Below are 26,963 nucleotides of genomic sequence, written 5' to 3' on the forward strand. Positions count from 1 at the left end.
TACACTGTACAGTGCTGCTGAGCTAGCATGAACGGGCTAACGGTGCCCCAGAATGATAGTATTCGTTTTTATACTACATTTTTTTTACAATGCACTTACGTTCAACTTTTTCTTTCTTAGTTCTAATTTTCTTCAGAGAATGGTGTCGGAACTTTAGCTAAAACCATAACTACTGTACTGGGATGGTTCTTGAAAGAATCCTGAAGGGTTTTTTTTATTTGGGAATGGTAGACGGAAGCTTATAAGAACCCTGTAAAAATTCTATTGAGAATCCTCTCCTAGAAGGTTTCTGATGAAAGATTTTGATAAGAGGTTTCTGGCAACCATAGTAGAAAGTTTCAGATGAGAACCCTAGCAGGGTTCTAAATAATATCCTTGAACGATTCTTAGAAGAATTTTAGAGGTATTCTGAAGATAATCCTGATAGAACCGCGATCAGAATCCTGGAAAAAATATAATGAGAATCCGTGAAGGATTATGATGAAATTATGTGATTCTGGGATGGATTTCGATGAGAAATCTGTATTTCCAGGAATGGTTCTGATGAGAATTCTGCAAGAGTTCCGATGAGAATCCTAGGAAGATTTCGATGAGAATCCTGGAAAGATTCTGATGAGAGCACGAAAATATTAAATAAAGAGAAGAAGAATTCTGATAAGAATCCGTAGATGATTTCGATAATAATCCTGAGAAGATTCTGATGAGATCTGAGAGGATTCCTGTGAGTATCCTGAGAGAGCTCTGGAAGGAATCCAGAGATGATTATGATGAAAATCTAGTGACGATTCATCTGATGAAAGAAGAAATTTGAATGATATTGTAGGATTCTATTGAAAATTTAAGTATCAGAATCAAAACATTGATGTCCTGAAATCAAGAAGTGAAATTTTATTACTAAACCAGAGTTCCGGTATAATTATCGAAGTATCTAAAATACTTCAATGAAGCTCCTATTTTACCTTTACGGAACAGTTGGATTTAATATTTTTCTTGATAAGAATTTCCTTAAAATACAAATTGATTTGACACAAGATTATCAATCCTTAAACAGGAATTTGAATTCCAGAATCCGTCTATCAAAATTGGCCAGCGGTATCTGAGTCTTTGTGGTAGTATTTGGAGGTGATACTAATCACCTGTACAAATCAGTTGATTTTTTTTGAGAATTGGTATACTGAGTCAAAAGATATGAGCAAAATAGTGCTGAATTTTGGAGGTTATACCATCTTGAAGGGACGCAACGATTTTATTTTTACCCGATCATGCAGCTTAGCCTTAGAAACGACAGATTTGAGAAAGATTTTTTCCTGATAATAATGCTCTGTTGAGCACCGTGGGGCCGCGATCGCGCAAATGAACTCTCGCGATCACGCTGTTGTTGGTCATCGCCAGCAAGACCCACCAAACTTGTTGTGTTAGGACGTTGCCGCTGTCCACTGTATCGTACCAGTCTGCGAGCGAGCAAGCCAAGCTAGTTTAGAGCGGAACCTCGTCGTGTGCAGAGCACTTCAGTGTGGTTCGTTGAATGCAGACATCGAAGGCGGCGGCGATAAGTCCCCCAAAGCCTGTGCGCTTGATCTGCTTTCGTTGCGTACGTACTCATATGTCTGGTTCGTGGTGATCGTGATCGTTGTCTTCGTCATCAAAGTTGGCCTGCCTAGGGAAAAGCTCCTCCTACTTGTGCCTTATCGGGGGTTTCAGCGATCGGAATGTAACTAGTTATCAATCGTTCGAAAATGGAGAAAAGTGTTTGAATGTGAAAAATTGTCAAATCAATGTGGCTCTGGGAAAAAGTTAAGTGAAATGTAAAAAATATGTTCAAAGTGAGAGCAGAAATTTAACACACATACCAGTATACGTGAACGTGGTGCGTGAAAATACAACGTCTGTGCGATTTGAGAGAGAGAGAGAGAAAGGGACAGCAGATTCCCGACAATCGAGACAGTAGCAAAAATGACGACTTTCTTGTCGCGGAAATGTAAAATATTCTTCAACACTGCAGCGGTTCGATGGAAATTCGGACCCGGAATGATCCTGGTGCAGTTCGCTCTAGTCTATGCACTATGTGCTATCGGTGCTGGTAGGTATTCTCCAATCAACTGGAATGCTGGAATCGATTTCCAAAAATACCTAATTGTTTTTATTGCATAAATTATCCTCACACCTCAGTGATGCGAGAAAACATTTAAATCGTGCTCTCGCGAATGGGTGAAAGGAATTTCGAAAAAAAAACGCTGATAATTGGCTTGCGTACCTACTGCTTGTCTCCTGCATCTCGTATTGGGCCAATGTTGTGTGACAAAACAATGATCAGCAATTTGTGCGATTTGCAAACCTAGCGAGGTAGCAACCAATCTCTCTATATAATGCCTCTACGTTTTTTAGTCCACTGCACTGGCCAAACTGGTTGCAGAACAAAAGGAAATAAAAAAGGCACTCGCGTATAGAAACGGGAAACTCAAGTCGGCGAAAAAGTCGTACCGCTCAAGCCTCAATGCACAGCGCATACCTACCTTTCGGTAGACACAATAAGCAAGGCTACGCATAGTTTAAGTATACGTTCTTATTCTTGAGCTTGAGTTCGGAGCTTTGGAACGGCCTTCAGATTACTTTCGGAAAGGACGTCCAAACGAGGGCACTCAACTATGAGGATGACATTCGTCTCGTTACTAACGCAGGTGATACACCATTCGAAATTTATTCATGCATGAATCATAATTTGCAAGTTCGTCGCTGGGGCGATGGCGTTGAAGTCACTGACATCAAGTAACACTCAATCTTCCACTAAGAGACGGTTTGAGAATGACGTGTATCAGACATTTCAATTCCTCGGATCATTCTCATCCCTCAATATAGCGGATGTCTGTTTAGAATCACCTACTTTATCACCTTGGAAGCTTGCCATTGAAATGGTACCAAGCCGTGGTGATTGTTCTCATCGAGAATGTGGAATCATTTGACTCGAAAATGGTCGGCGTTAAGTCAGAGTGGACCAAGTACAAAACTTGGGAAAGTTGGAGTATTCTCTCAAAAGATGCGAAATTACCTTACCTCCATTTCACTTTGATCAAATTTGATAAATGCTGTAAACTGCGAGAAATATACAGCAATAGTAGCTTACGAAACAAGTTGCAGAATGATGATTTTTACAGCACGAGTCGTAAATTTATCCTACGAGGCCTGCCGAGTAGGATAATTGCGACGAATGCTGTAAAAATCGACTTCTGCAATGAGTTACGTACAACATTTTTTGCAATTTCGTAGAAGACCACTTGAGGGTAAGTGTAAGGGTAAGTACTCATTATCATAACAGCGAAAATGGTCAGCACGCTGAGGAATACGAGGAAATGAAAGACATTTCAAGTAATTAGTCAGATTTTCCGACATCGAATGATTCTTCATCTCATCCATCAATAGAATTTCATAGATATTATCTAATTCGATGCATCTGATTTAGATTTTTTTATCATTTTTCATATTTGGAAATTGCAACAATTTCTGTGCAGACAGAGCGGACCAAGTGTAAAAAAGCAATGATTTTTGCATTTTTTAGTCGATTTTAGAAGTTTTTGGTAGTTCTATAGTGTCTGCATGAAATCCGCTTATTGAACCAGTATATTTTGGCCGGTACTCAAAATTTGCACTTGGTTCTCTCTGACTGAACGCACATTTGAATATTTCTGGTCTTCAATATCCTGGTCTTGCAAAATTTTATTTTTTAAGTCATCCTAATGCTATTGATTTGGGGATTGATGATATGGATTCTTGAAGAATTTTCGGTACTGACCTTCTATGTGGATAATCTGTTCAACTTAGAGATATGTACCCAGTTTGACCATGCAAGCGTTGAATGATTGTTATTTTCCAAGCAATTTTCAAAGTAAACCAACTCACTGAACGATGGTCTACAATTCAGTCAGAGTGGACCAAGTGCACATAGCATAGAATAGCATTAAGCATTAGCGTTAGCGTTAGCGATAGCGTAGTTACGGTATACTTCGTAGATTGGATACTAGCAACATTCATGTTTCTTTCTAATAATCTCATCCTGAATACTTTCAGGAACAAGGCAGGGGAGTATACCTTGTTCAAATCATAAACAAGAATACTGTTGAAGCCAAAAAACAATCTACCACTGTTGCCCGACCGACGGGAATCGTGAGCGACCAGATGCGATCCACAACCAACGTTGATAGAGTGGTCTTTTTCTGCCGCACGCATCTGGTCAGTCCGTCCCTATTGTTTGTGTACGTTCATATTTATGTTATGTATAATTCCCTTGCGATCGCTTCTCGATCGCCAGCCAGCCAGCAATCAGCTGGCAGTTGAAAACAATCCGTCGCGATCTACACATCGTCAGTCGGCCGTATAAGACGGCAATAAATTACTGTTTGTGTTCGCGTGAAATAAAGTGTAGTTTTGTTATTACGTTAAATAAACTGTTTGTGTGTTGATATGTAAAAACGGATCAATTAGTGCAGTGTCCGAAAGTCCGTTAAAGTGCGCGCGAATATGAATATCACTATTCCCGGCCACGCCCATCTTTACCGTAACTTGGGATAGGGGAAGGAAATGTTGATGTAGCACTTACTTAATGAGAGGCCACCGACTCAGCGACACCCTCATAAGTGCTACGGAGTTGGAGGTGGGGGAAGGTATATTGTCAGGATTCGCCTAGAAGCTGGCGATAGACCATAAACATTTGTTGTTTAAGTGTTTTCAATTTAATCTTTTGAATGCCGGCAATCAAAAAAGAAAACAAGAGTTTATTTATAGTATAAATAGTATTTCGCGAAATGCTTGTCGATTATGCAGTAATGTTTTTGCTCAATAGCCAGTAAAAAGCAAAACCGATCCCTCCAGAGTCATCGGATCGTATAACGATACGCGTAAAAAAAAATCTCCGTCAACGAAAACACGCGCGAAACCGTGAGCAAAACCTATCTGACGACGCAAAATTGAACTGTCCTACTTGGGCTTCACGAAGCACTATCCAGCAAGACGCTAAAAAAAAATCTTCAGCGACGAAAACACGCGCGAAACCGTGAGCAAAATCTATCGGACGGCGCAAAACCGAACTGTCCTGCTTGGGCTTCACGAAGCACTCAATAAACATACAAATGATAATCATTGAACACATTCAATGGCTGTTGTGAAATGAAAAAAAAAAAATAAATATATTCACATTGGGGTTATGGTGGTGTCAAGCCGTGAAGAAGTATATATTATTGTAAAACAAATGTAGCTCTAGATGTAAGATTTAAAATGATACTTAGCTTGGTGCCTCATGTTACTGGTTGCCATGCAAAGATGCTCTCTTCGAACCGTTCGGTACGCACACTAACGAAGCGGCATTCATTGCTATTTTTACGAGTGTGCGTCTTGACGTTCTCGACAGCGACCACCATCCCAAGATGCACACTTTTTATTGACCCCCTTTTCCACATGCACTATTTAGTTCTTCCTCACATACACCTTCTCTACCCTTCATTCTAACATCACCCAACAACACAAATAAAAACCAAACACCAATCGAGAACATTTCACTAACACTCTCTCCCACTCGTAACAGCATTATTGCACACTAAAAACCCAGCAAGCGTAGATTTTTTTCTTCACCAAAATGCCTTGGTCATTGAAAATTTCTTGCAGCGAAAATCAGTTCCTGCTGACACATATTTGATATTTTCACAAACGGCAAAAGCTTCCACAAACTGAAAATTATAACAGCCCCGCAGTTTCATACCACTCACTACGACCGAAATGCTAGAAGGCTCACTTCGAGACCGGGCCGGAAAACTCGACACGTCCTCACTCGCTCCAGATGAAAACCGAACTCTAGCATAGCATTAGGCATTTCGCACAAATTCGTAGGTGGTACAGTCCTAGACCACCTAGTATGAGGGTTGCCTTCTTCCTGTCCGTTACCAAAGTCAGAAATTTGGGACTAACTTCTATCTCTTAGACAAGATTGACGCATTCTCCAATAATCGAGAGCTGTCCTGGCCATGTCCTTGCGAAAGCTGGGGAATGGGAAAGGATGATTGGTTGAACACCTACTTAAGAAAGATGCAGAGAACTCTACGACCTCTCATAGGTGTTACGGGATGTTGTGGAATGTTGATGGAAAGGGTAGTGCCATAGGATACGATTGGTAGACGTTCTGGGCGGCAAATGGTTAATATTTACGCATTGTGATCATGCGCTGCTGATCAGAACAAACTCACCAAATTCCTTTTTCGAAACTCCTCTGCAATCCGTCACTTTTCACATTCCATTTTTCAATCAACACGCTTAACACACACCGGAGATAAAAAACGAGTCGCGTGATATGACTTAAATTACTGGAGCACTCTCGAGCAAAACGCAAGCAAATCATCTCCCGAAAAAAAAAAAAAACACTTTTATTACTTTGAAAAACATGATTCCACCGAACATTTGCACGTGGCATTGCACCATCCGCAGGATCTAATTTTTACAAGCAGAATAAAAAAAACGCAGAGCGAGGTAAACGTGACACAAAATTCAAAACTCAGCCGCCGGCGCGCACGGCTTGCTGCTATCTGAGTGGACCAAGTGCACATAGTTGATCAAAAAATCATTCTATTAGAGGTTTGGATTATGTTTTTTCATGATTATTACTTCATATTATATTGTTTGAAAGTGTTAGACTTTAAGTCCATTTTTACAAAGTATGAAAAATGACACTTGGTCCACTCTGACTTAACGTCGACCAAATTAAAGACAGAATTGGGTGGTGATCCGATTTCACATATCTTTTGATGCGTTGCATTCTGAAGATGGGTGGCTCTTTGTACAGTTTTTTTTTTCCTTCTTAGCAATAGGGGGATAATCTGCTCAACAGACTCCGGACCGAGGTCCGGGAGTGCGGGGTTGGGGACCATTTACTACATGCAAGCAGTAAACAGGACTACACCCCCGACCCACTAAACCATTTCCATTGCCGCCAAACCCTTCGTCTCTCCGGGACCACCAAGAGGGCATTGCTTCGGAGAGGGGCTATTGCACATCGCATCCTCCAGGTTGGCTGCGTAGCCATGCAGCAACGAACATCGATGACACGCTTAGGGGGGTCTACTAAAGTAGCATGCTGGCGCTTTGCCAGCTTCCCAGGTGGTCCTCACCTCCCATTGTCCGCTGAAGGCGGGCAGGGTCGACCACAACGCCCGCGCCCAGCTACACCGCAGGTATCAAGAACTGATACTGCGGGCTTCGCAATTTGACCTACTGAAGGCTCAGGCCCTGTCAGCTAGCACCAGCTGAGATTGCTGACGAAGGGGCCTCCACCTTCCCCGAACAACCAGAGGCTCGTATCCAACCCAGTAGGCCGGCGCCACGACAGCAGCGCTACCAGGATGTTCTCCCCGCGGTCACTTAATCGCTGTAAGGGTCGATATCGACCGTAGGGCACCGGTATGATCTACGTAGCCGACTGCGAACCCTTGGACCACCTGTCGTTTAGCGTCTGCACTAGCCACTCCCTTGGTGGAACGGTCCCACGCACGCTGCCATTTGACCATGGAGGCCAGTCTGGCAGTCCTGCGTATGCCTCTTGTGCCGCGCCTTTCAAAGCACTCTATGTCTTCCATGATAAGGATACCAATAGGCACCATACCGGTGATGACGCAGAGTGCATCGTGTGACACGGTACGGTACGCGCTCGCAACCCTCAGGCACATTAGCCTATAAGTACTCTCTAGCTTGCTACGGTAGCTATCGGTACTCAAAGCCGTGGCCCAAGCCGGGCCACCATACCTCAGTAAGGACGAGGCGACACTGGCCAGAAGCTTACGCACCTCTGTGTCATTGACTAATACCCGATTCTGGAAGTAACTTCTGAGAATCTTGTACAGGTACTCGGGAATCCCCAGACGCAGGAGCGCATCAGCAATAGCTGCCCAACTGGCACTATTAAATGCGTTCCTTACATCCAGAGTCACTACTGCGCAGTAGCGAATCCCCCTCCTCTTACGCTGGAGTGCTATCTCAGCGGTTTTCTTAACCGTCAGAATAGCGTCTACAGTGGACTTCCCTTTCCGGAAGCCGAACTGGTTGCTGTAGAGACCATTTACACCCTCAGTGTACCTCAACAGTCTGTTGAGGATGATCTTCTCGAGCACCTTCCCCGCCGTGTCGATCAAGCATATTGGTATATACGCCGACGGGATACCGGTTGGTTTTCCCGCCTTTGGCAATAGTACCAGGCTCTGCCTCTTCCACACATCTGGAAATACTCCCTCGTCCAGGCATATCTGCATAGCAGATCTGAACATCCCGGGAGCGTCCATGATTGCGACTTTGAGAGCCAGGTTTGGAACTCCGTCCGGACCTGGTGCCTTCCCCATACTGAGGGATTTTGCAATCCCTACAAGTTCCTCATCGGTTACCCTATACTCATCGCCAGCCCAAATCCCCGGCTGTCCTACGAAAGGAGGCCATGGGCTAGGGTTGTGGCGCGAAAAGAGCCCCTCGATAATCCCCTCCAGCATCTCTGGAGATTGCTCTGTAGGAGCCATTGCACCTCTTGTCTTCGCCATTACGATCCTGTAGGCATCGCCCCACGGATTCGCGTTGGCACTCTGACAGAGTCCCTCAAAGCAGACCTTTTTGCTTGCCCTTATCTCGGACTTCAGCGCTACTTTGGCAGCGGTGAACACCGCCCGTCGTTTTCACGCTCCTGCTCGGTACGTGCTCGCTGCATCCGCCTCCTGGCCCGTAGGCAGGCACGGCGCAGGTTCGCAATTGCTTGAGTCCACCAGTACGTCGGTGGTCTCCCATTCCTAGGGTGGAATTTCCTAGGCATGGTCGCATCGCATGCACGCGAAAGCACCGCTACCAGTTCGTCCCCGCTTAGGCCGAGTAGGTTACGCTCACGGCGGAGCGCCTCTCTAAGTACTTCGTCATTGAAGTACGATGTCTTCCATCTACGAGGGCTTGGCCTTGACCTAGCCGCTTCCTCTACACGCTGCCTGCTGTTGTTGTAGTCGGTACTGTAGCGAACCGCCAGGTGGTCGCTGTGAATGTAGGCATTGTCTACCCTGCAGTTCGAACTACTCGTTAGGCCAGAACTACAAAAAGTAACGTCGATAATCGACTCCGCTCCGTTTCGGCTGAAGGTACTTTTGGTACCAACATTAGCCAGATCGACATCTAGCACGGCCAGTGCCTCTAGCAGGATTTGACCTCGCTGGTTCGTGATGCGGCTTCCCCATTCCACGGCCCAGGCATCGAAGTCACCCGCTATTACTACTGGCCTTCGACCTGTCAGCACGGTCGTCATACAGTCCAGCATCTGCGTGAACCGCTCGGTCGACCAACTCGGAGGCTCATAGCAGCTACAGAAGAGGACCCCGTTTACCTTGGCGATCACGAAGCCCTCGTAGGTAGTAGACAACAACTCCTGGACGGGGTATTTACCCGTCGTCCATATTGCCGCCATTTTTCCGGATCCATCCACGACCCAATTGCCGTTGCCGGCGTGTACTCGGTATGGGTCCGATATGATGGCGATATCCATCCCCCACTCAACAACTGCCTGATACAACAGTTGCTGAACTGCGTCACAATGGTTCAGGTTCAGCTGCGTTACCTGCACTGTGACTTTTCGTTTATGGCTCTTTTGAAGGTCGGGCACCTTGAGCCTCCCGTTGGATGCTTGTTGTTCACGGACTTCCCGGAATAAATCAAGCACTTGGGAGGGTTCTTGCAGCCTAGTGCCTTATGACCTTCCTTACCACAACGCCTGCACAACTTAGTCCTATCAGGGCCTTTACAGCCCCAGGACATGTGTCCTGGTTCCCTACACCTGAAGCAGATCACCGGTTGCTCCTGTATGGTCAGTGAGCATACTGACCAACCAACCTTGATCTTACCTTATTTGCGTCCGCCACAGGTAGGTGTACTAAGGCCACCTGAGTTCCTGCCGGACCCTTCCGTAGCTGAACGGCAGCGGTGGGCACCTGAATATCGCACTGTTGCCGCAGTGCAGTGACGAGCTCTTCTGCGTTGGTGATCTCGTCAAGGTTCATCACCTTCAGAGTCACTGACTGCGTTAGAGCCCTCACCTCGACACCCTCGCCAAGGATCTTTTGTAGGCAGCGCCCTTGCGCTCCTTGTCGCGCTTAAGCTCGAGGATTTGGAACTAAACAAACTGAATTGAGAATTAGAATGAAAGAAAATTTCGGTCGGAGTCTTAGCGAAGGGAAGTTAACATAGAAATGGTATATCAACAGGGCTGGTAGCAAAAATGGGCACCGAAAAAAGTTATTTTAGTGACCGGATTTGAGAAATAAGTGACTAAAAAGTGACTTTCGATTTTCGAAAAAGGGACTAAAAGTGACTTGAAAATCAAGTCATAAGCAATTTTATTTCAATTCTAGTATACTGTTTTACCAGGTCCGTCACACTAGGGCTCAGATTGTGTACCACTTCTAGTACTGCATTTGGTCCCTCGGTAGTACAAAAGGTACCCAAGTTTGACAGATCGCAGTACACTTTTCGCGGCATTCTAGATTACCTTATGAGCCATAAAATTTTGGGCAACTGCAAGGGACATCGGGGTCTTTAATTTGTCTTTGGTTTTACGATCAATATCAAATATGATAGGGAATATTCCTTATGATCTTCTACAGGTAGTATGTTTAGTTGAGAACCATATTTGGACATTTTTATTGTGCTTTCAAAATTACAAGATATTGCCTACATTTGTTTTAAACTTCATTGTTAATATTTTCGTACATAATCCTTTTTTAGCATGTTTTCAATCTTTTCAAAATTTGGTGTCTTTTATATTACCAAAGTATGTTATTTTGTAAATTTTAATCTGAATTTGGAACATTTGTAAAATTAGAATTTTTGTCATTTTACATTTCCATATAGAAGAGCTGGAGCTTCTACCTCGTAAAATCAATATTTTTATGCATTAATCAATATTTCAAATAAAATATGATGACAGAAAATCGAATTTGAATGTAATACTGCTTAAAACCGCGTCCTTCAAACGACGACTAAGGATGAACAAATGGTTGATATAAGCCTGGATGACAATGAAATTTTTCATCAGTAAGTTTAATGGGAGGTACGTGTGGTCGAATTCACATTCTAAGACTTCCTCGTGAAATTACGACAAGTATCTGCTCGTTTTGTCGTACATTTCTTATTACTCCGAAGACCTCTTCGTGTGTCTGTTATGTGATTTTTACGAACTTTTTATGTAATTCTTAAAAGAATCGTTTAGATACCTTCATGAATTCAATCTGTTTTCTTTTTTATACAAAATTATATCCAAATTATATCAAGATTTCTTACAAATAACAAATCTTGTTCAATTTTTGTTAGATGCACTTTGAGGTGATGGTGGAAATTATAACACAATTAAAACAAAATCAGTTATAATAACAAAAGCTATTTCAAATTTGCTTCATTTTAAAACTGAATTATTCCACAATTTGTTCTAAAAAAGATAGGAAAGAAAATAACAAATTTTGTCATAATTCAGTAATGGAATATAACAAATCTAGTTATATTTTTGTTTGATTTAAAACATGATGTTTAATATTTTTGCTTAAATTATAACAGATTTTGTATCAATTTTGTTCAGTGTGGAAGGAATTGTATTATTTTTTTTTTGTTATTTTAACTACTAACCCGCCAAAATTATATAATATTTTGCTCGAAGAAATGCGCTAACTGAGTAACAAAATCTGTTGCAACCCTTTTGCAATTCACTAGTCGGGTTGTCTTCAGGGAAGTCAAGAAAAAAAATAATATTTATTTGTGAAAATTTTTGAAAAATCCGCGAAGAATTTCTAAAAAAATCCTAGTGTAATTTCTAATGAAACTTGTGTGAGTAATAATGATGAATACCTACGATGATCTCTTGGATTCTTGAAGAATATATTTCTTGATAAATTGTTATGATAATAAAAAATGCTGGAGAAATTTCTAGAGGAATCTAATGATGAATCCCAGATGCCATTAATCGAAGAATTCTTGGAAAAGATTTTATCCAATAAAACCTTAAACTTGCTTAACTAGCTTGAGCAATTCCGCAGTGTAATTGGAATTATTGTAGGGTTTTTTGTAAAAATGTCGATTTTTTTTCGAAAACTCTGCAATAAACCTTTGGGGAAGAACTTTTTTAAGGCCTGCGGGAAGAATCCTAGAAGTAACGCTTGGAGAAATTTTTCTATTGAAAAACTGGTGGCGTTCCTGGTGGAGTTCTTGAAATTATTCCAGAAGGAATCTCTGGATAAATAGTTACGTAATAGTTTCTGAAGGTTTCTCTGGAGCCTCTAGAATGTTGCACCAGAATTCACTGCAAGCAGATTAACTATCTCTTTCCGACGACGTCAATCGACAGTTTCTTTATGAAAAAGCGTTTTTATAAAAAGTAATTCAATAAACAATTTTTCAAAGAGTCTACTTTTTCAAAACCAGTTTAAAATTTGTTGGTTGTTTTGCAACAGTAAAATGATTGGTTACCAATAGTTTTACAATTCAAAAAGTTAGTTGACTTTGGAAAGTATAGAATCATAATCTAACAGTATTCCTCTGGATCGGTTTGCTTCAAGTTCGTCAAAAATTAATGGAGCTCTGGAGCTACCATGGGAAAGACAAGGTTAAGGCAACAAAGTGGCTGTAGATACCATAATGATTATAATATGTTTGGAGACCTTAACTAAAAATAAACACTTTTTAGAGATATGCATTGAACTAGTATCCAAGCCTTAAAAAAGATCTGCTTTCCTGAAAATATACTATTTTTCGTACCTGTTGTAAGCTTTAATCTTTTCCTATAAAATTATTTATTTCATATGGAACTGGGAATCGTACTTGCCTTTTCCATTGTTGCAATTCTAAGTCCTACTTCCTTATTTAAACAAGTCTTATTCGGAATAATAAAAATAACTAATAATTAATTGACTGCATATCTCAAGTAGTGTTGTAATAGCGGCGCAGCCGAAATGTTTTTTTATTGAACAAATTTTGTTTACAAAAAGGACATATTCTACCATAATAATTACTGGTTCGAAGTAATTTCCCTGCATATAGCAGGAATTCGTTGATGATTCCAGTTTGAATAAAATTCCCTGATAATTCCAGGTTTTACCAGGTAGTAGACACCCTGCTAACTTAAAACTTAGCTTAAATTAAAAAGGCCGATTCTTAATTTTCTCCCGAAAATTTAGCTCAAAATAGTGGAAAAAAGTGACTTTTTGACGAAAAAAGTGACTTTAGTTGAAATGGCTTCAAAAAAGAGACTTTAAAGTGACTGGCCTCAAAAAAGTGACCAAGTCACTAAAAAGTGACTCGCTACCAGCCTTGTATTATATCAATCTCTTCTCTAGGGCATCTGTCCCGAGATCTTCGATTTCGTAGACTTCTTGCGGGGATCCTGGTGGCCCACCGCCAGTTCACGGCCCGAATCAGTGGCCATGGCTTCGTCCGAATCGTTACCCGCCTGCACCTTGATCAGCTTCTTCAAATTAGTAATCTCCGGCTTCTTTTGTGCTTAAGTCGCTTCTGCTTCTCCGAGTTGGCCCGATGGATATGATTCTCCAAACAAGCCAGGATTGTCTCGCACGACAGTACAGTTGTGCACTGGAATCCGTACACCTCATGCAAATAGTATCCAGGGCTCCTAGTATAGATCTTTTTAGAGAAATAGTCTCTATCTTAATGGATGTCTATAAAAAAATATCTGTTTTTTATGTCTTATAAGTCATTATTTTAACCAAAATTGTTTCTTTCTGCTTGTTATAAACCCTGGTCATAAGCGTACCAATTATTTTTCTGGAGGAGCCTAGGGAAGGCCTACCATATTTGAGGGTCAGAGATGTGATATCCGTCGCAACGATTTTCTAGAATTTTCGTTCATTTTATTTTTTGTGATTTCCGTGGATCTTTCGTTTAGTTTCACATCGTTGTCTTCAGCAACACCTACACATTTTTTTCGGATGAGCCTTTTGCGAGTACCTGAATAAACTCAGGAGATCTATATATTCTCTTGAAATTGCTGGACATACGGGATTCATTCTCGCAGGGATTCTAAGCGAAGATTCTCAACAGGTAACAAAGGCTTTTCTTTCAGGGTTCTTTTAGATTTTTTACCAAGAATGTCTCTTACAAATCCTTAGCGGATTACTCAAAAAATCTCCAGTGCTCCAACCAGGATTTCTAAATAGATTCATTTTCCTCTAGAAATGACATAGATATGCATCCTTATATTTTTCTAGATTTTTAATTTTTTTTTATTAGTATCAATTTAAACATTACATTCATTTCTTATATCTAGGTGTTCTGTGTTATTAGATAACACTATCATCCTAATTTGGTAAAACAAATTTAAGATTTTATTAACATTTCATTAACAACATATTACATTTCATTTGCCGTAGCAGTTCAGATTTTTTACAGGTGAGTTGATTACACCTGCTTATAAGAGAAAAAAAAATAACGTTTTCAATTTACTTAACCTAACTTATTATTTTATTTGACATTTGTTCCAATGTTTCAACATTGGATATTCTATGTAACTCATTGGTACTATACCAGGGAGGAAGCCTCAGAATCATTTTCAAAATTTTATTTTGAATTCTCTGCAGAGCTTTCTTCCTGGTATTACAACAGCTAGTCCATATTGGTACAGCATACAACATGGCTGGCCTGAAAATTTGTTTGAATATCAAAAGTTTGTTTTTAAGACAAAATTTTGATTTTCTATTAATAAGGGGATAGAGACATTTTACATATTTATTACATTTGGCTAGAATGCCCTCAATGTGATGTTGTAAAGTTAAATTTTTATCTAGCATGAGCCCTAGATGCTTAACTTCATCTGACCAATTTATTGGAACCACTCTCATCGTGACAACATGTCTACTTGAAGGTTTCAAATTAAGAGCTTTTGGTTTATGTGGGAATATTATTAGTTGCTTTGGAAGCATTAGGAGAAATCTTCCATTTTTGCAAGTATGAAGAAAAAATATCCAAACTTTTTTGCAATCGACTACAGATGACACGCAGACTTCGTCCTTTGGCGGAGAGGCCTGTGTCATCCGCAAACAAGGATTTTTGACATCCCTGAGGTAACTGAGGTAAGTCAGATGTGAAAGTATTGTATAATATTGGTCCCAAAATGCTGCCTTGAGGAACACCAGCTCTTACAGGAAGTCTTTCAGATCTGGAGTTCTGATAATTAACCTGAAGTGTACGATTTGACAGATAACTTTGAATTATTCTAAGAATGTATGTTGAAAAATTAAAGTTTTTCAATTTTACAATCAAACCTTCATGCCAAACACTGTCGAATGCTTTTTCTATGTCTAGAAGAGCAAGACGAGTAGAATAGCCTTCAGATTTGTTGGAACGGATCAAATTTGTTACACGTAAAAGTTGATGAGTGGTCGAATGTCCATGGCGGAATCCGAACTGTTCATTGGCAAAAATTGAATTTTCGTTGATGTGGGCCATCATTCTGTTCAAAATGACCTTTTCAAAAAGTTTACTGATGGAGGAAAGCAAACTGATTGGACGATAGCTAGAAGTTTCAGCAGGATTTTTGTCTGGTTTTAAAATTGGTACAACCTTAGCATTTCTCCATTTGTCAAGAAAATATGCTAATTGAAAACATTTGTTAAATATATCAACTAAAAATGATAAGCTACTTTCTGGAAGTTTCTTGATGAGGATATAGAAAATTCCATCATCGCCAGGAGCTTTCATATTTTTGAATTTTTTAATAATAGTTCTCACTTCTTCCAAATCAGTCTCCCCGGCATTTTCGAAAACGTTCACTTGATTGAGAATATTTTCGAAGTCCTGAGTAACTGGATTTTCAATTGGACTCGTAAGTCCTAAATTCAAATTGTACGCGCTTTCAAACTGCATAGCAAGTTTTTGAGCTTTTTCGCAATTAGTTAGTAATAATTTGTTTTCCTCTTTTTATGCCGGTATTGGCTTCTGAGGTTTTTTCAAGATTTTAGATAATTTCCAAAAGGGCTTTGAGGCAGCGTCCAATTGAGAAATTTTATTTTCAAAATTTTTGTTCCTTAAATGTGAGAAACGTTTCTTGATTTTTTTCTGCAAATCACGAGTGCGTTGAAATTGCCTTCTCCTCACGTTTTTAAGACGGATTAAGAGTTTAAGATCATTGTCTATAATCACGGATTCAAATTTTACTTCACATTTTGGAATTGCAATGCTCCTGGCTTCAACAATGGAATTTGTTAAAGTTTCAAGAGCATTGTCAATATCAAGATTAGTTTCTAAAGAAATGTTAACATCAAGATTAGAGTCAACATACGTTTTATATATATTCCAATCGGCTCGTAAATAATTGAAAGTGGAGCTGATATGATTGAGAATCGCTTCATGGGATATTTGAAATGTAACAGGGACATGATCAGAATTAAAATCAGCATGAGTAACTTATTGGCTACAAAGATGACTAGAGTCGGTTAAGACCAAATCATTCGTAGATGGATTTCTAGAAGAGGAAAACCATGTAGGGCTATCAGGGTGTTGAATTGAGAAATATCCGGAAGAGCACTCATCAAATAAAATTCTGCCGTTGGAATTACTTTGAGAATTATTCCATGACCGATGTTTGGCATTAAAGTCACCAATGACAAAAAAATTGACTGATTGCGAATCAACCTTCGCAAGTCAGATTGGAGCAAATTAACTTGCTGTCCAGAGCATTGAAAATGCAAATAGGCAGCTATGAAAGTATATTTACCAAACTGTGTTTCAACAGAAACACCTAACATTTCAAAAACTTTAGTTTCAAATGACGAAAACAGTTGATGTTTTATACGCCTATGAATGATGATTGCAACTCCCCCACATGCCCCATCAAGTCGATCATTACGATAAACAAAAAAGTTAGGATCTCTTTTGAGTTTAGATCCAGGTTTTAAATACGTTTCGGTAATAACTGCTATATGCACGATATTAACTGTAAGAAAATTAAACAGCTCGTCCTCTTTACCATTCAGAGAACGAGCATTCCAATTTAAAATATTTAAATTATTATTTGGATCCATTAGAAAAACGTAATCCAATAACAATTTGATTTGTAAATTTTACACCTACTTGGACTGCTTCAGTCATAGTGGTGACTTTGAACATTGCATCAATCATTAGATTCAATTGTTCAGTTAGAAAATTAAAATCAGAGGCAGACATGTCATGTGATTTCCCATTAGAATTTCCGGTAGACGAAGAAGCGGAGTTACCTGTGGCGGTAGGGTTTTTTCCATTTGATTTGAGACAAGTAGAATGGGTACTCATAGTACGAACAGGGGAGGAGTTCAAATTACCTGCTACGATATTAGCAAAGGATTTCCGTGAGTAGGCACATTCGAAATTGAAAGATTCGAACGGCTACCCGCCGGATTAAAATTTGTTTGTGAATTAGCATGATTATGATCTTCCTGGTGGGTATGATTCCTAATCAAGCGATCGTTAACTGAAAAATGAGCATTGTTCGATACTCTACCAGGCAAATTCCGGAAACGGCCGTTATCGTAACGGATATTATCCTTCATCTGCCTGGCACGAGCCTCAACGACTCTCTTGCGTGAAGGGCATTCCCAAAAGTTAGCTTTATAAGGGCCCTTGCAATTGGCGCATTCAAGCTTTCTGGTATCTTCCTTCACTGGACAGACGTCCTTAGCGTGAGAAGAACCTCCGCAAATCATGCATTTAGCATCCATGCGACAATTTTTTGTACCATGACCCCACTTTTGGCACCGACAGCACTGAGTGGGGTTTTGGTAATTTCCTCCAGGTTTCTGGAAATGTTCCCACGTCACACGGACATCGAACATTAGTTTTGCTTTTTCTAAAGCTTTAATATTATTTAGATCTTTTTTGTTAAAGTGAACTAAATAATATTCTTGAGAAAGCCCTTTCCGAACAATGCCAGATTGGGTTCTCTTTTTCATAATGATTACTTGGACTGGGGGAAAATCCAAGTAAATCATTTATTCCATTTTTGATCTCTTCAGGTGACTTATAGTCACTTGAGAGACCTTTCAAGACAACTTTGAACAAACGTTCAGTTTTGTCGTCATAAGTAAAAAATTGTGCTTCTTCTCTTCAAGATGTTTGAGAAGTTCGCGATCTTTAAGAGTTTTCGGCAAAACGCGACAGTCCCCTTCTTTGCGATTTGGAAGGAAACCTTGATTCCCCTAATGGAGTTCAAGATCTCCTGCCTAAATCCCCCAAATTCGGAACAACTGACCACGATAGGCGGCACTCTTTGCTTCCTCACTTGAATCAAAGAGCCTGGGCTAGAGGCTGCTTCGATTTGGAGTTCGGGAAATTTGTCTAGAGCATCGAAATGATTGCTCATTTCGATACAATTATTCATTTCACACTTGGAAGAAAGTTCGCATTCCGGAGAAACGTCCTTTCTTCCATTTTTGCCACGTTTAGTGACAGTTTTAAATCCCACTTTTTTGGAAGGAAGTTGTGAATTCAGAGATTCACCCTTCCTTTTGTTCGTGGTTGCAACCATTTCTAGTGAATAAACGAAAGAAGACGTGACCGTCAGGAGGTTTTTTCCCAAGACGGTGTCCAAGAAGGATTACCACCGCTAGCTTTTGCCAACGGGTCCAACGAAAAATCGAAGGCACGGGTCCAAACAAGGATCGTAAAGGGATCAATAGTAGAAAAATAGTACTGAAAACTGTTTAGTAGCACTGAAAAGTACCGTTTTTAATTTTAGCACTGAACAGAACTGTTTTTGTAGCACTGAAAAGTACTGTTTTATTGCTTTGAGTAGTTTTTAAGAAAACTTCCAAGAGCAGAGAGAATTTGTGTACGCACAGCACGAAGGCACGAAGGTACGATGCGCACTGTGAGTTATAATATTATCCCTTGCATGTGCCCGCATTCATACAACACGCATGATTTTTATCGTTCGTCGAAGATAATAAGGCACGATAGAGAAAAAAAGATACACGCCAAAAAAAAGACATCCTCTGTTCGGTGCCCATCACTGTGTGTTATCACGTGTTACATTTGCTGACACTCTCTTATTCTGATCAAGACTCACAAGCGAATATGTTTGGGTGTTATATGAAGCAATAGATTATAATTAGGTTGCTTATGGCAGTATTACCAGAAAATATGGAGGCTTTTCCAAATTTTAAGCTAAACATAAATCTCCCGAATGGCCCGATAACGCTCTCTCGCCACATACACTGTTAAAAATAATGAAGATTACACGTGATTCATTTATACGATGTAAACATGACGTCATGTAAATTTAAATCTGAAATCATGTAAAAATGTGTTATATGTCATGTAATCACTCAGGATCCTGCTGGATTACATGACATATAATTGAAGTTTACATGACATATCATGTAAATATCCATCATATTACACGCTCCAATTATGTGCATTATATGTCTCAGAAATTTACACGTTTCGTTCGAACTGTGTATTTAACGAGAGAGCGTATATCAACATTCATAGGGTTCCTCGATTGCGATGTGCCTCAAACTGTTACGGTTTCCGAATCGTTACACTCACTGAATATGGGTCATTCGGCTTATTCGAATCAAAATCCAAACTCTGCCAGACACCCTCAGCATGGCTTTGCTGTATAGTCACGAACATTACCACTATGCTAAGGAAGTCCCCATATAAATGATGAAAAACTTACAAAAGTTTTTGAGATTTTTTGGACATAAATGGATACAGTGAAATATAAAAATAAACATTTTGATCAATATCGGTTTCGGAGATCCTCAAGGCATATATTTCAATATGTTTGACGTTCTACAATATCCTAAAAACCTAAACATAGCAGTAGTGGTATCACTCAATATAAGGGGTCGCAAAAGACTGATAGGAACCCAAGTCACATTCGTAGCTGAATAACAATTTATTCAACTGAAATAATTTGTACAAACAGAACTTCAGCAGACTAAGCTGTTATTCAGCTACCAATTTTACTTAGGGAATGTCGTCTGAGCCTGTGTTGATCCCGCAGAACTTGAAGTGTTGATATTACTGATATTTTGGATAGCATAAAATATCCAAAAAAAATAGATGTATGCTGGCAGCAATTTTTGTGGTTTCTATCACAATGCCGTTTTTTTTTTGAATCGCTGGAAGAAAAAAAAATTCTCTATGACGAAAAAACAGAGCTTTAGGAAGCAAATGATGAAAATGGGGCCCAGATAGCCATAGCGGTAAACGCGCAGCTATTCAGATCAAGCTAAGGGTCGTGGGTTCGAGGCACACCGGTCGAGGAACTTTTCAGTTGAAAAGCATTCTCTGTCTCAGATGGGACGTCCCAGAAAAAAAGAAGAAGTAGAAGATGATGATAATGATGATGATGATGATGATGATAAAGAGTACAAAATTAGTCTGTTAAATGTTAGAACAGACGGATTTCACGCCAACTCGACACGCGATTGGCAGCACCAATTCAGAATTCAATGAAACTTTCTGGATGTCAAAAGTATGTGAAACTAAGATACATTGCAAATTTTGTTTTTTCAAAATCGATCTAGACTAACATTTGAAAAGGGTCAAAGTTTTTTTTACTTTTTTTATAAACCCGTATAACTCGAAAACGGTAAGACCTACAAAAAAGTGTTGTAATTTCAAAAAATTCAAAACAATAGTGTTGTTGTCGTGAAATTTCCTGAAGTTTTAGAAAAAAATATTGAAAAAATAAAAAAACATTTTCTACACCGAAAAAAACAATGATTCAAAACTTTAAAGTCGATTTAAAAAAACGGCCATTTCTGATTTTGATCATCCCTAAGCAAAAAGTTTCGTAATTAAATTTACTAAAAGTCGTCCATACATTGCAAATTGGGCATATTTTAGGGAAAATAGTTTTTTCTAACAACAAATTTTTTAAGTCCAAATTTTTTTTTTGATTTTTTTTTATTTCGCTTCAAATAGTCTAGTATGCTCATATTTTGAAGTGATAAATGAGTTTTAATCACAAAATAGATTATATTTGTTTTATTGGGAGTAGTTAAAAGAAGTAAAACGGAATTATACAGAGTTTTTTTTTTAATTAAATACAATTGATCTCGCACCAAACCGCTTATGAGAAAATGAACTCCGTCTAACAATCCGATGGGTTTTTAATGGTTGGAAAGATATCACAATAATAATTTATTTCTTATTTGGTCAAAGCCAATCTTAACAGGTGTCTGGAAAGGGTCAATATTATGCTTATATAAAAAAAGTCGTGGTTTTTTTATCATGAATCATTATTTTTATTATTGCTATATATCCTAAAACGTAGTATCTGCACATGAATATTTACATTATTTTTGGGCTTTACTGAATAAATTCAATAGTTTTGGTTCATCCTCTGAATTGGTATACCGTTTGGCTGCAATTTGTGTATCACTAATAGGCATAAAACAATGATATTTTTAGGTGCCAGGGACAGTTTTAACCTTATCAAACAATTCCATCAATTCCTCTGACATTTTAACATACTGTTCATTAGATATATAACAGAAATTTAATTTGGTGATACATGTATCAGTTTGTTTCACTGCCCAGTCGAAAAGTTCTCGCGGAGTTGCGATTGTGTTTCCATAGCCTTTTGCAAGACTTGCTCTTTTTGCCATTCGCTTGAGAGTGCCACCAATAGCGTCACAGGGGCCTTTGCCGTGGGATGTGGCAAAAAAGTGCCATTCTGCTTCCAATCCATATATTTTCTTGAAATTACATAAGCTGGCAATTTTTTTTTTATTTTTATAATGAGCTGCAGCTCCATCTGACATAAAAATAACTTTTGAGAAATTTATTTTTTGTTTAACAAAATTTATCAATTTTGAAATAAATAGCTGAACTGCTACTGTATCATGGGTCAACACTTCTGATATTATAATAAAACTAACGTTTTCCAATTTATTATCTTTTTTATGGTAAATCTCGAATGGGTGTATCGTTGCTTGGGAATTATTCCAGTGATATCCTTGAGCAGCGTTTTGTAGGATAAAACTATAATTTTCAGAAAAGTCGCTAATTACCAGTATTTCACCTTGTTTTAAGGAGTTTTTTTGTTTCGTAGAAAAGAAGACTGTTCGTTGCAAATAAAATCATGAGTTATTAGCTTATCAACTTTCTCCACGAAATACGTAACAAATTCTTCAACAGGCTTTATCATAGTTTCTAAATTACAGCGATCGGTGGTGAGCCATTGCTAAAAAACTACATCTTCTTTGTCGCTTTCCTCTAAAAGCGAGATTAGTTCTCCTGTAATATTTTCTTTGGAATTACACTTTTCACATTCTCGAAAAAAACAATCAGTCGTTCTTACTAAAACATTGCATAACAGTTTTTCACAAATTTCTGCCTGAGAGACAATTCCTAAACTGTTAAGCATTAATTTAACATTTTCGTGGTATGTGCACACACATACATTGTGAATTCCTGTGCTATCGAGAAGCCTACAATGTTTAGGCCTCAACATAGTAAACAAAGTAAAACCAATTTCTACATTTTGGCATCTTTCTTCAAAAATCATGTACGCCTCTTTAAGAGACATCATCAATAGACGCTTTTGAACTTGTTCTTTACTACCATTTCGGTACTCAGAAACGAAGTCATTGGCTCCTGGCATAGGCCTACTAATATCATCACTATCAAAGAAATCAATAACAACCTGTTTATCTGTTTCACTAATTCCATGCCCACTTCGAGCCCTTGTAGTACATAGAATGCCCTGTTCATTCACAAGTTGTTTCACTTGTCTTACCATGTAAATTGGTGCCTCGAACTCCTCGACAATTTTGTTGATCGACCACGACTTAGGAAGAACCGATAATATTTTCAACTGGTCATTTTTGTCAATACCAGGTGAGTTGAATTTTTCTTTCAACTGATTGATGATTTCCTCGAATGCCTCCACCTTGTCGACGTCCATTGCATCCATGCCTAGTATGTCATGACGTACAGCTTTGGTGATCTCCACTGACTTTTTAATTCGATAGTCCAAGCTCCTCATGTTTCTCGACGAGATTGGGGATAAATTCAAAGTTTCAATAATACTGTTGAAAATCTGAAATGGCCATTTTTTTAAATCGACTCTTAAGTTTTGAATCATATTTTTTTTCAGTGTAGAAAATGTGTTTTTATTTTTTCAACATTTTTTTCTAAAACGTCAGGAAATTTCACGACAGCCCCCCATACAACACTTTTTTGTAGGTCTTACCGTTTTCAAGTTATACGGGTTTATAAAAAAAGTAAAAAAAAAATTTGCGACTTAAAAAATTCGATGTTAAAAAAACTTTTTTCCCTAAAATATGCCCAATTTGCAATGTATGAACGACTTTTAGTAAATTTAATTACGAAACTTTTTGCTTAAGGATGATCAAGCAGAACACAATATGTAAAGTATCTTAGTTTCACATAGTCTTCACACCCAGAAAGTTTCATTGAATTCTGAAGGGGTGCCGCCAATTCCTTTGTCGAGTTGGCGTGAAATCCGTCACATTATAAATTTTATCGGCAGGCAATGCGAAGAAACTCCGAAATATGTCCCAAGGAATGCCACATTAAAAAAGGAAATCAATGCTGAATTGTAGAAGAAAAACGATTAGGATGCCGATAGTTTCTAAACGAGAACGTTAAAACATGGAACGGAACTATGAGATGATGCTTCTGCATCATACTCGTAAAACCCAAAAATTCAATCCCATCTATCTTCTATATCTATATAAATAAAAATGGAATGGTGTTTGTATGTCACGAAATGGCATCCAAACGGGTCAACGGATTTGAATGATTATAATTCCGTTTTGTTCGTCAAGTGTTCCGACGTGTTTGTGTGTATAAACATCCCAGGATATTCACCGGGAAAGTTGAAAAAATGAGAGTGCACGGAACTGTCATATTGTATGGGAGGTTCCATGACATGTTTCAGCAGCCTACTTGATGGCAAGACGAAGTTTGCCGGGACCACTAGTACTCAATACATTTCGAAGCAAAGGCAAAGGATTTTCGCAGTGAACTGCTTTTTTGTTTGTGCAATAAGAATGCCATATGACTCAAGAATTACAAGAACGCTAGAAAATATGATGTTTTATAAAAAGTTTGGACTCATACGCGACATTACTCATCATCAACTTTGATTACAGATTCTCAAAAACCGGAAGATGGCCCGTATCGGGGCAAGTACATTGGCAAATTCAACTCCTACCATCATCAGGCATCCGGGGACGTGTACGCCGTAGATGAGTACACATTTCTACTGACAGGGTTCAACTACGACGGCAACGGGGTGGACACGTTCTTCTGGTCCGGTGCTAGCAACCGACCCGGACCTCAGGGCTTCATCGTACCGGATGAGTTCGGAAAGTATGGGTTTATTGATTTGGATTAATGGAATATTGTCTCAGTTAAGTATTTGCTTCCCATAGGACAAACATCCTCGAGCGGTACTTCAACAAGGATTTCACGCTGAGGCTGCCGGACAACAAGAAGATCACCGAGGTTAAGTGGTTGGCCATCTACGATCTGAACTCGCAGAACAACTTCGCCGACGTGTACATCCCGGAGGACTTTGAGCCGCCGGTGCCGCAGAAGGCCGGCAGTTTGTCGCGGAACAGCCACGGCGTGAGTAGTGAAGCGATCGACATCTTGGATTCGAAGACGATCCGGATACCGGAGTTCAGCTACGATGGGAAGGGTAAAGAGGTGCACTTCTGGGTGGGCGTTGGACCTTCACCGTCCTCCAAGGGGCGGAAAATTCCGGATGAGATGGGATAGTAAGTATTGCGTTGATGGAAAGGGTTTTATTTTGTGAGTAATTGATATGGTTTCTGTTTGCAGTTTGGACCCTATTCGGGCATACGATCGGGAGACAATAACCCTAGAGTTGCCGGGCGATATGACCATCTTCGACATCGATTGGTTCTCGGTGTACGACGTGGAAACGAAGGAAGATTTTGGTTCCATTTTGATTTCGGACGATTTGAACGTGCCGCCGTCGTTGGTCAAGATAACTCCGCACATCGAATCGCTGCCGAACTGTCGGCAACTGCACAAGGACTACCGGGTTTCGTGGGAGGTTTTTGGACCGCAGATAACGCTGCAGCTGGCGGGTAATGTGAAGGAGGATGAGTACATGGCCTTTGGAATAAGCGGGGCGGACGATAAAAGTCAGATGCAGGGAGCTGACGTAGCGGTAGCATATATTGAAGGACATCAGGGTTATGCGGTGGATTACAACATAACCTCATTGGCGCCATGTGTTCAAGTTTTGGGTCAAAACAAGGGAGTTTGTCGGGATGACGTCGTTGGAGGTCAAGACAGTTATCAGTTGCATACGTTTAACCGAGAGAACGGCATTAACACAATCACTTTCCGAAGGATGCTGATTTCCCCGGATAATGGAGACAAGACGTTTGTGTTGGACCGTTCAATGTACATGATTTGGGCCATGGGCAGGCTGGATTCAAACAACGAGCCGACATACCATGATATCTACCCGAAAAAGGATATTGTGATTTCTTTCAATACCTCGGAGCCAGTTAACGATTGCTTCAGCTTTACACGCAGCGAAGTCAACCTGAAGGACGTCTGGGAGAAGGCGCAGATCTTCGATCGGACGATACGATCGTTCACGGCTACGCTTGGTCCAGCGGGAGGAAAACGAGGCTACCAAGGTATCACCGGACACGTCTCCAATGGTTTGGCGTGGTACATCAACGGACTCTTGGTACCAGAATTGTGGCTTCGAAGAGGTTTGACATACTCATTCAAGGTTCGCGGAGGCAACAATCCCCACTCGCCGGAGTTCTACCACCCGTTGGTTATCACAGACGAACCGCGCGGAGGATTTGACCGTCTGTCGGACGCCAAGCAGAGTGAAATCCGTGTCCTAGCGGGCGTGGAGTTCACTCGTCGTGGACGTCCTAAGCCAACGGCAGCTGGTCCGCGTTGTTTGGCAGAGCATCCGCCTAATCAGGATCGTCGATTGGACGATAACTTTGCTACGTTCAAGAAGTTCAACCGAACGCTCCGATGGAGCTGCGAGAAGGGCGATCCGGCGATCTTGGAGATCACGCCCAACTCGAGCTGGCCCGACGTGGTGTACTACAACAGTTTTACCCACGCCAACATGGGCTGGAAGATCCACATCATAGATAGTTATAGTAGCTCGGCGAGAAACGGCGCAGGTGCTGCGCCGTGGGTTGAGATAAGACTGATGGTTGGGATCGTAGCGGCCACTGCTACGCTGCTGATGGGTGGATTAGTCTCAGGTAGATAGCCGATTGGGAGAGATTTAATTATTTGTTCGTTTTTCGTTGATTCGTAGGAGTAGAATTCATCAGACGGTAGAATTATTGTTCGAGAAAATAAATGTCATGAAGAGAAACGGTGTACAATGGGGATTTGTTCACGATGACCTAAGTCCTTAGTTGGAGAATCAAGAAAGTTCGGATGCAAATAACAACCTGGAATTTTTATATTATTATTGCGCTTTCGTGAAGCGGGCATTTAACTTCTCGAGTGGTGTATATTTTACTCTAATTACTATACTTCACTTGGTGTATACATGTTCAACTTTTTACGTGTAGCAAGGTTATGCGGTAATTTAGTTCACCTAATTTTAGTATGTACCTAGTGTTTAATTATTCGTCTAATACTTTCAACACATTTATAATACGGTTGGTATATTGATGTATTCAGCTGATTAAGTTGCATTTTCCAATCAGTGTGTTTGAGATTATCCCGCAAGTGTGTGATCATTATAACCTCAACTAAACGTCAGAACTGAAACTTAAATTTTATTTTTAAGGAAATAAGAATAAATATTGTTTAATTTAGAGGTATATAAAGAACGTTAATATTTCGCAGAAGTATGAGGTTACCATGATGCTTGATAACTTGTCCTATTTGCTTTGGTGATTGTATAATATTTTCAGTTTTAGTAACTA

General features: G+C 39.9%; 1 protein-coding gene across 1 annotated transcript; it reads left to right on the forward strand.

The window, feature by feature from the left end:
* The first annotated feature begins 1,387 nt into the window (after window positions 1–1,387).
* Window positions 1,388–26,406, forward strand: LOC5579204 (protein Skeletor, isoforms B/C). Its single transcript, XM_021857631.1, has 4 exons — window positions 1,388–2,080; window positions 24,159–24,378; window positions 24,441–24,788; window positions 24,853–26,406. Exons 1-4 carry the CDS (start codon window positions 1,954–1,956, stop codon window positions 26,291–26,293), a joined length of 2,136 nt encoding a protein of 711 aa, XP_021713323.1. The 5' UTR covers window positions 1,388–1,953; the 3' UTR covers window positions 26,294–26,406.
* The last annotated feature ends 557 nt before the right edge of the window (window positions 26,407–26,963 follow it).

This window comes from Aedes aegypti, chromosome 1 (assembly GCF_002204515.2).
Source record: "Aedes aegypti strain LVP_AGWG chromosome 1, AaegL5.0 Primary Assembly, whole genome shotgun sequence".
NCBI classification, from domain to species: Eukaryota; Metazoa; Arthropoda; class Insecta; order Diptera; family Culicidae; genus Aedes; species Aedes aegypti.

What these genes read in the sequence shown, in the direction of transcription:
- LOC5579204 (XM_021857631.1), top strand. Translation starts at nt 1,954, where the DNA reads ATGACGACTTTCTTGTCGCGGAAATGTAAAATATTCTTCAACACTGCA. An exon ending in ACTATGTGCTATCGGTGCTG is followed by an intron (nt 2,081 to 24,158) that starts GTAGGTATTCTC and finishes CTTTGATTACAG; the next exon opens with ATTCTCAAAAACCGGAAGAT. An exon ending in ATTCCGGATGAGATGGGATA is followed by an intron (nt 24,789 to 24,852) that starts GTAAGTATTGCG and finishes TTCTGTTTGCAG; the next exon opens with TTTGGACCCTATTCGGGCAT.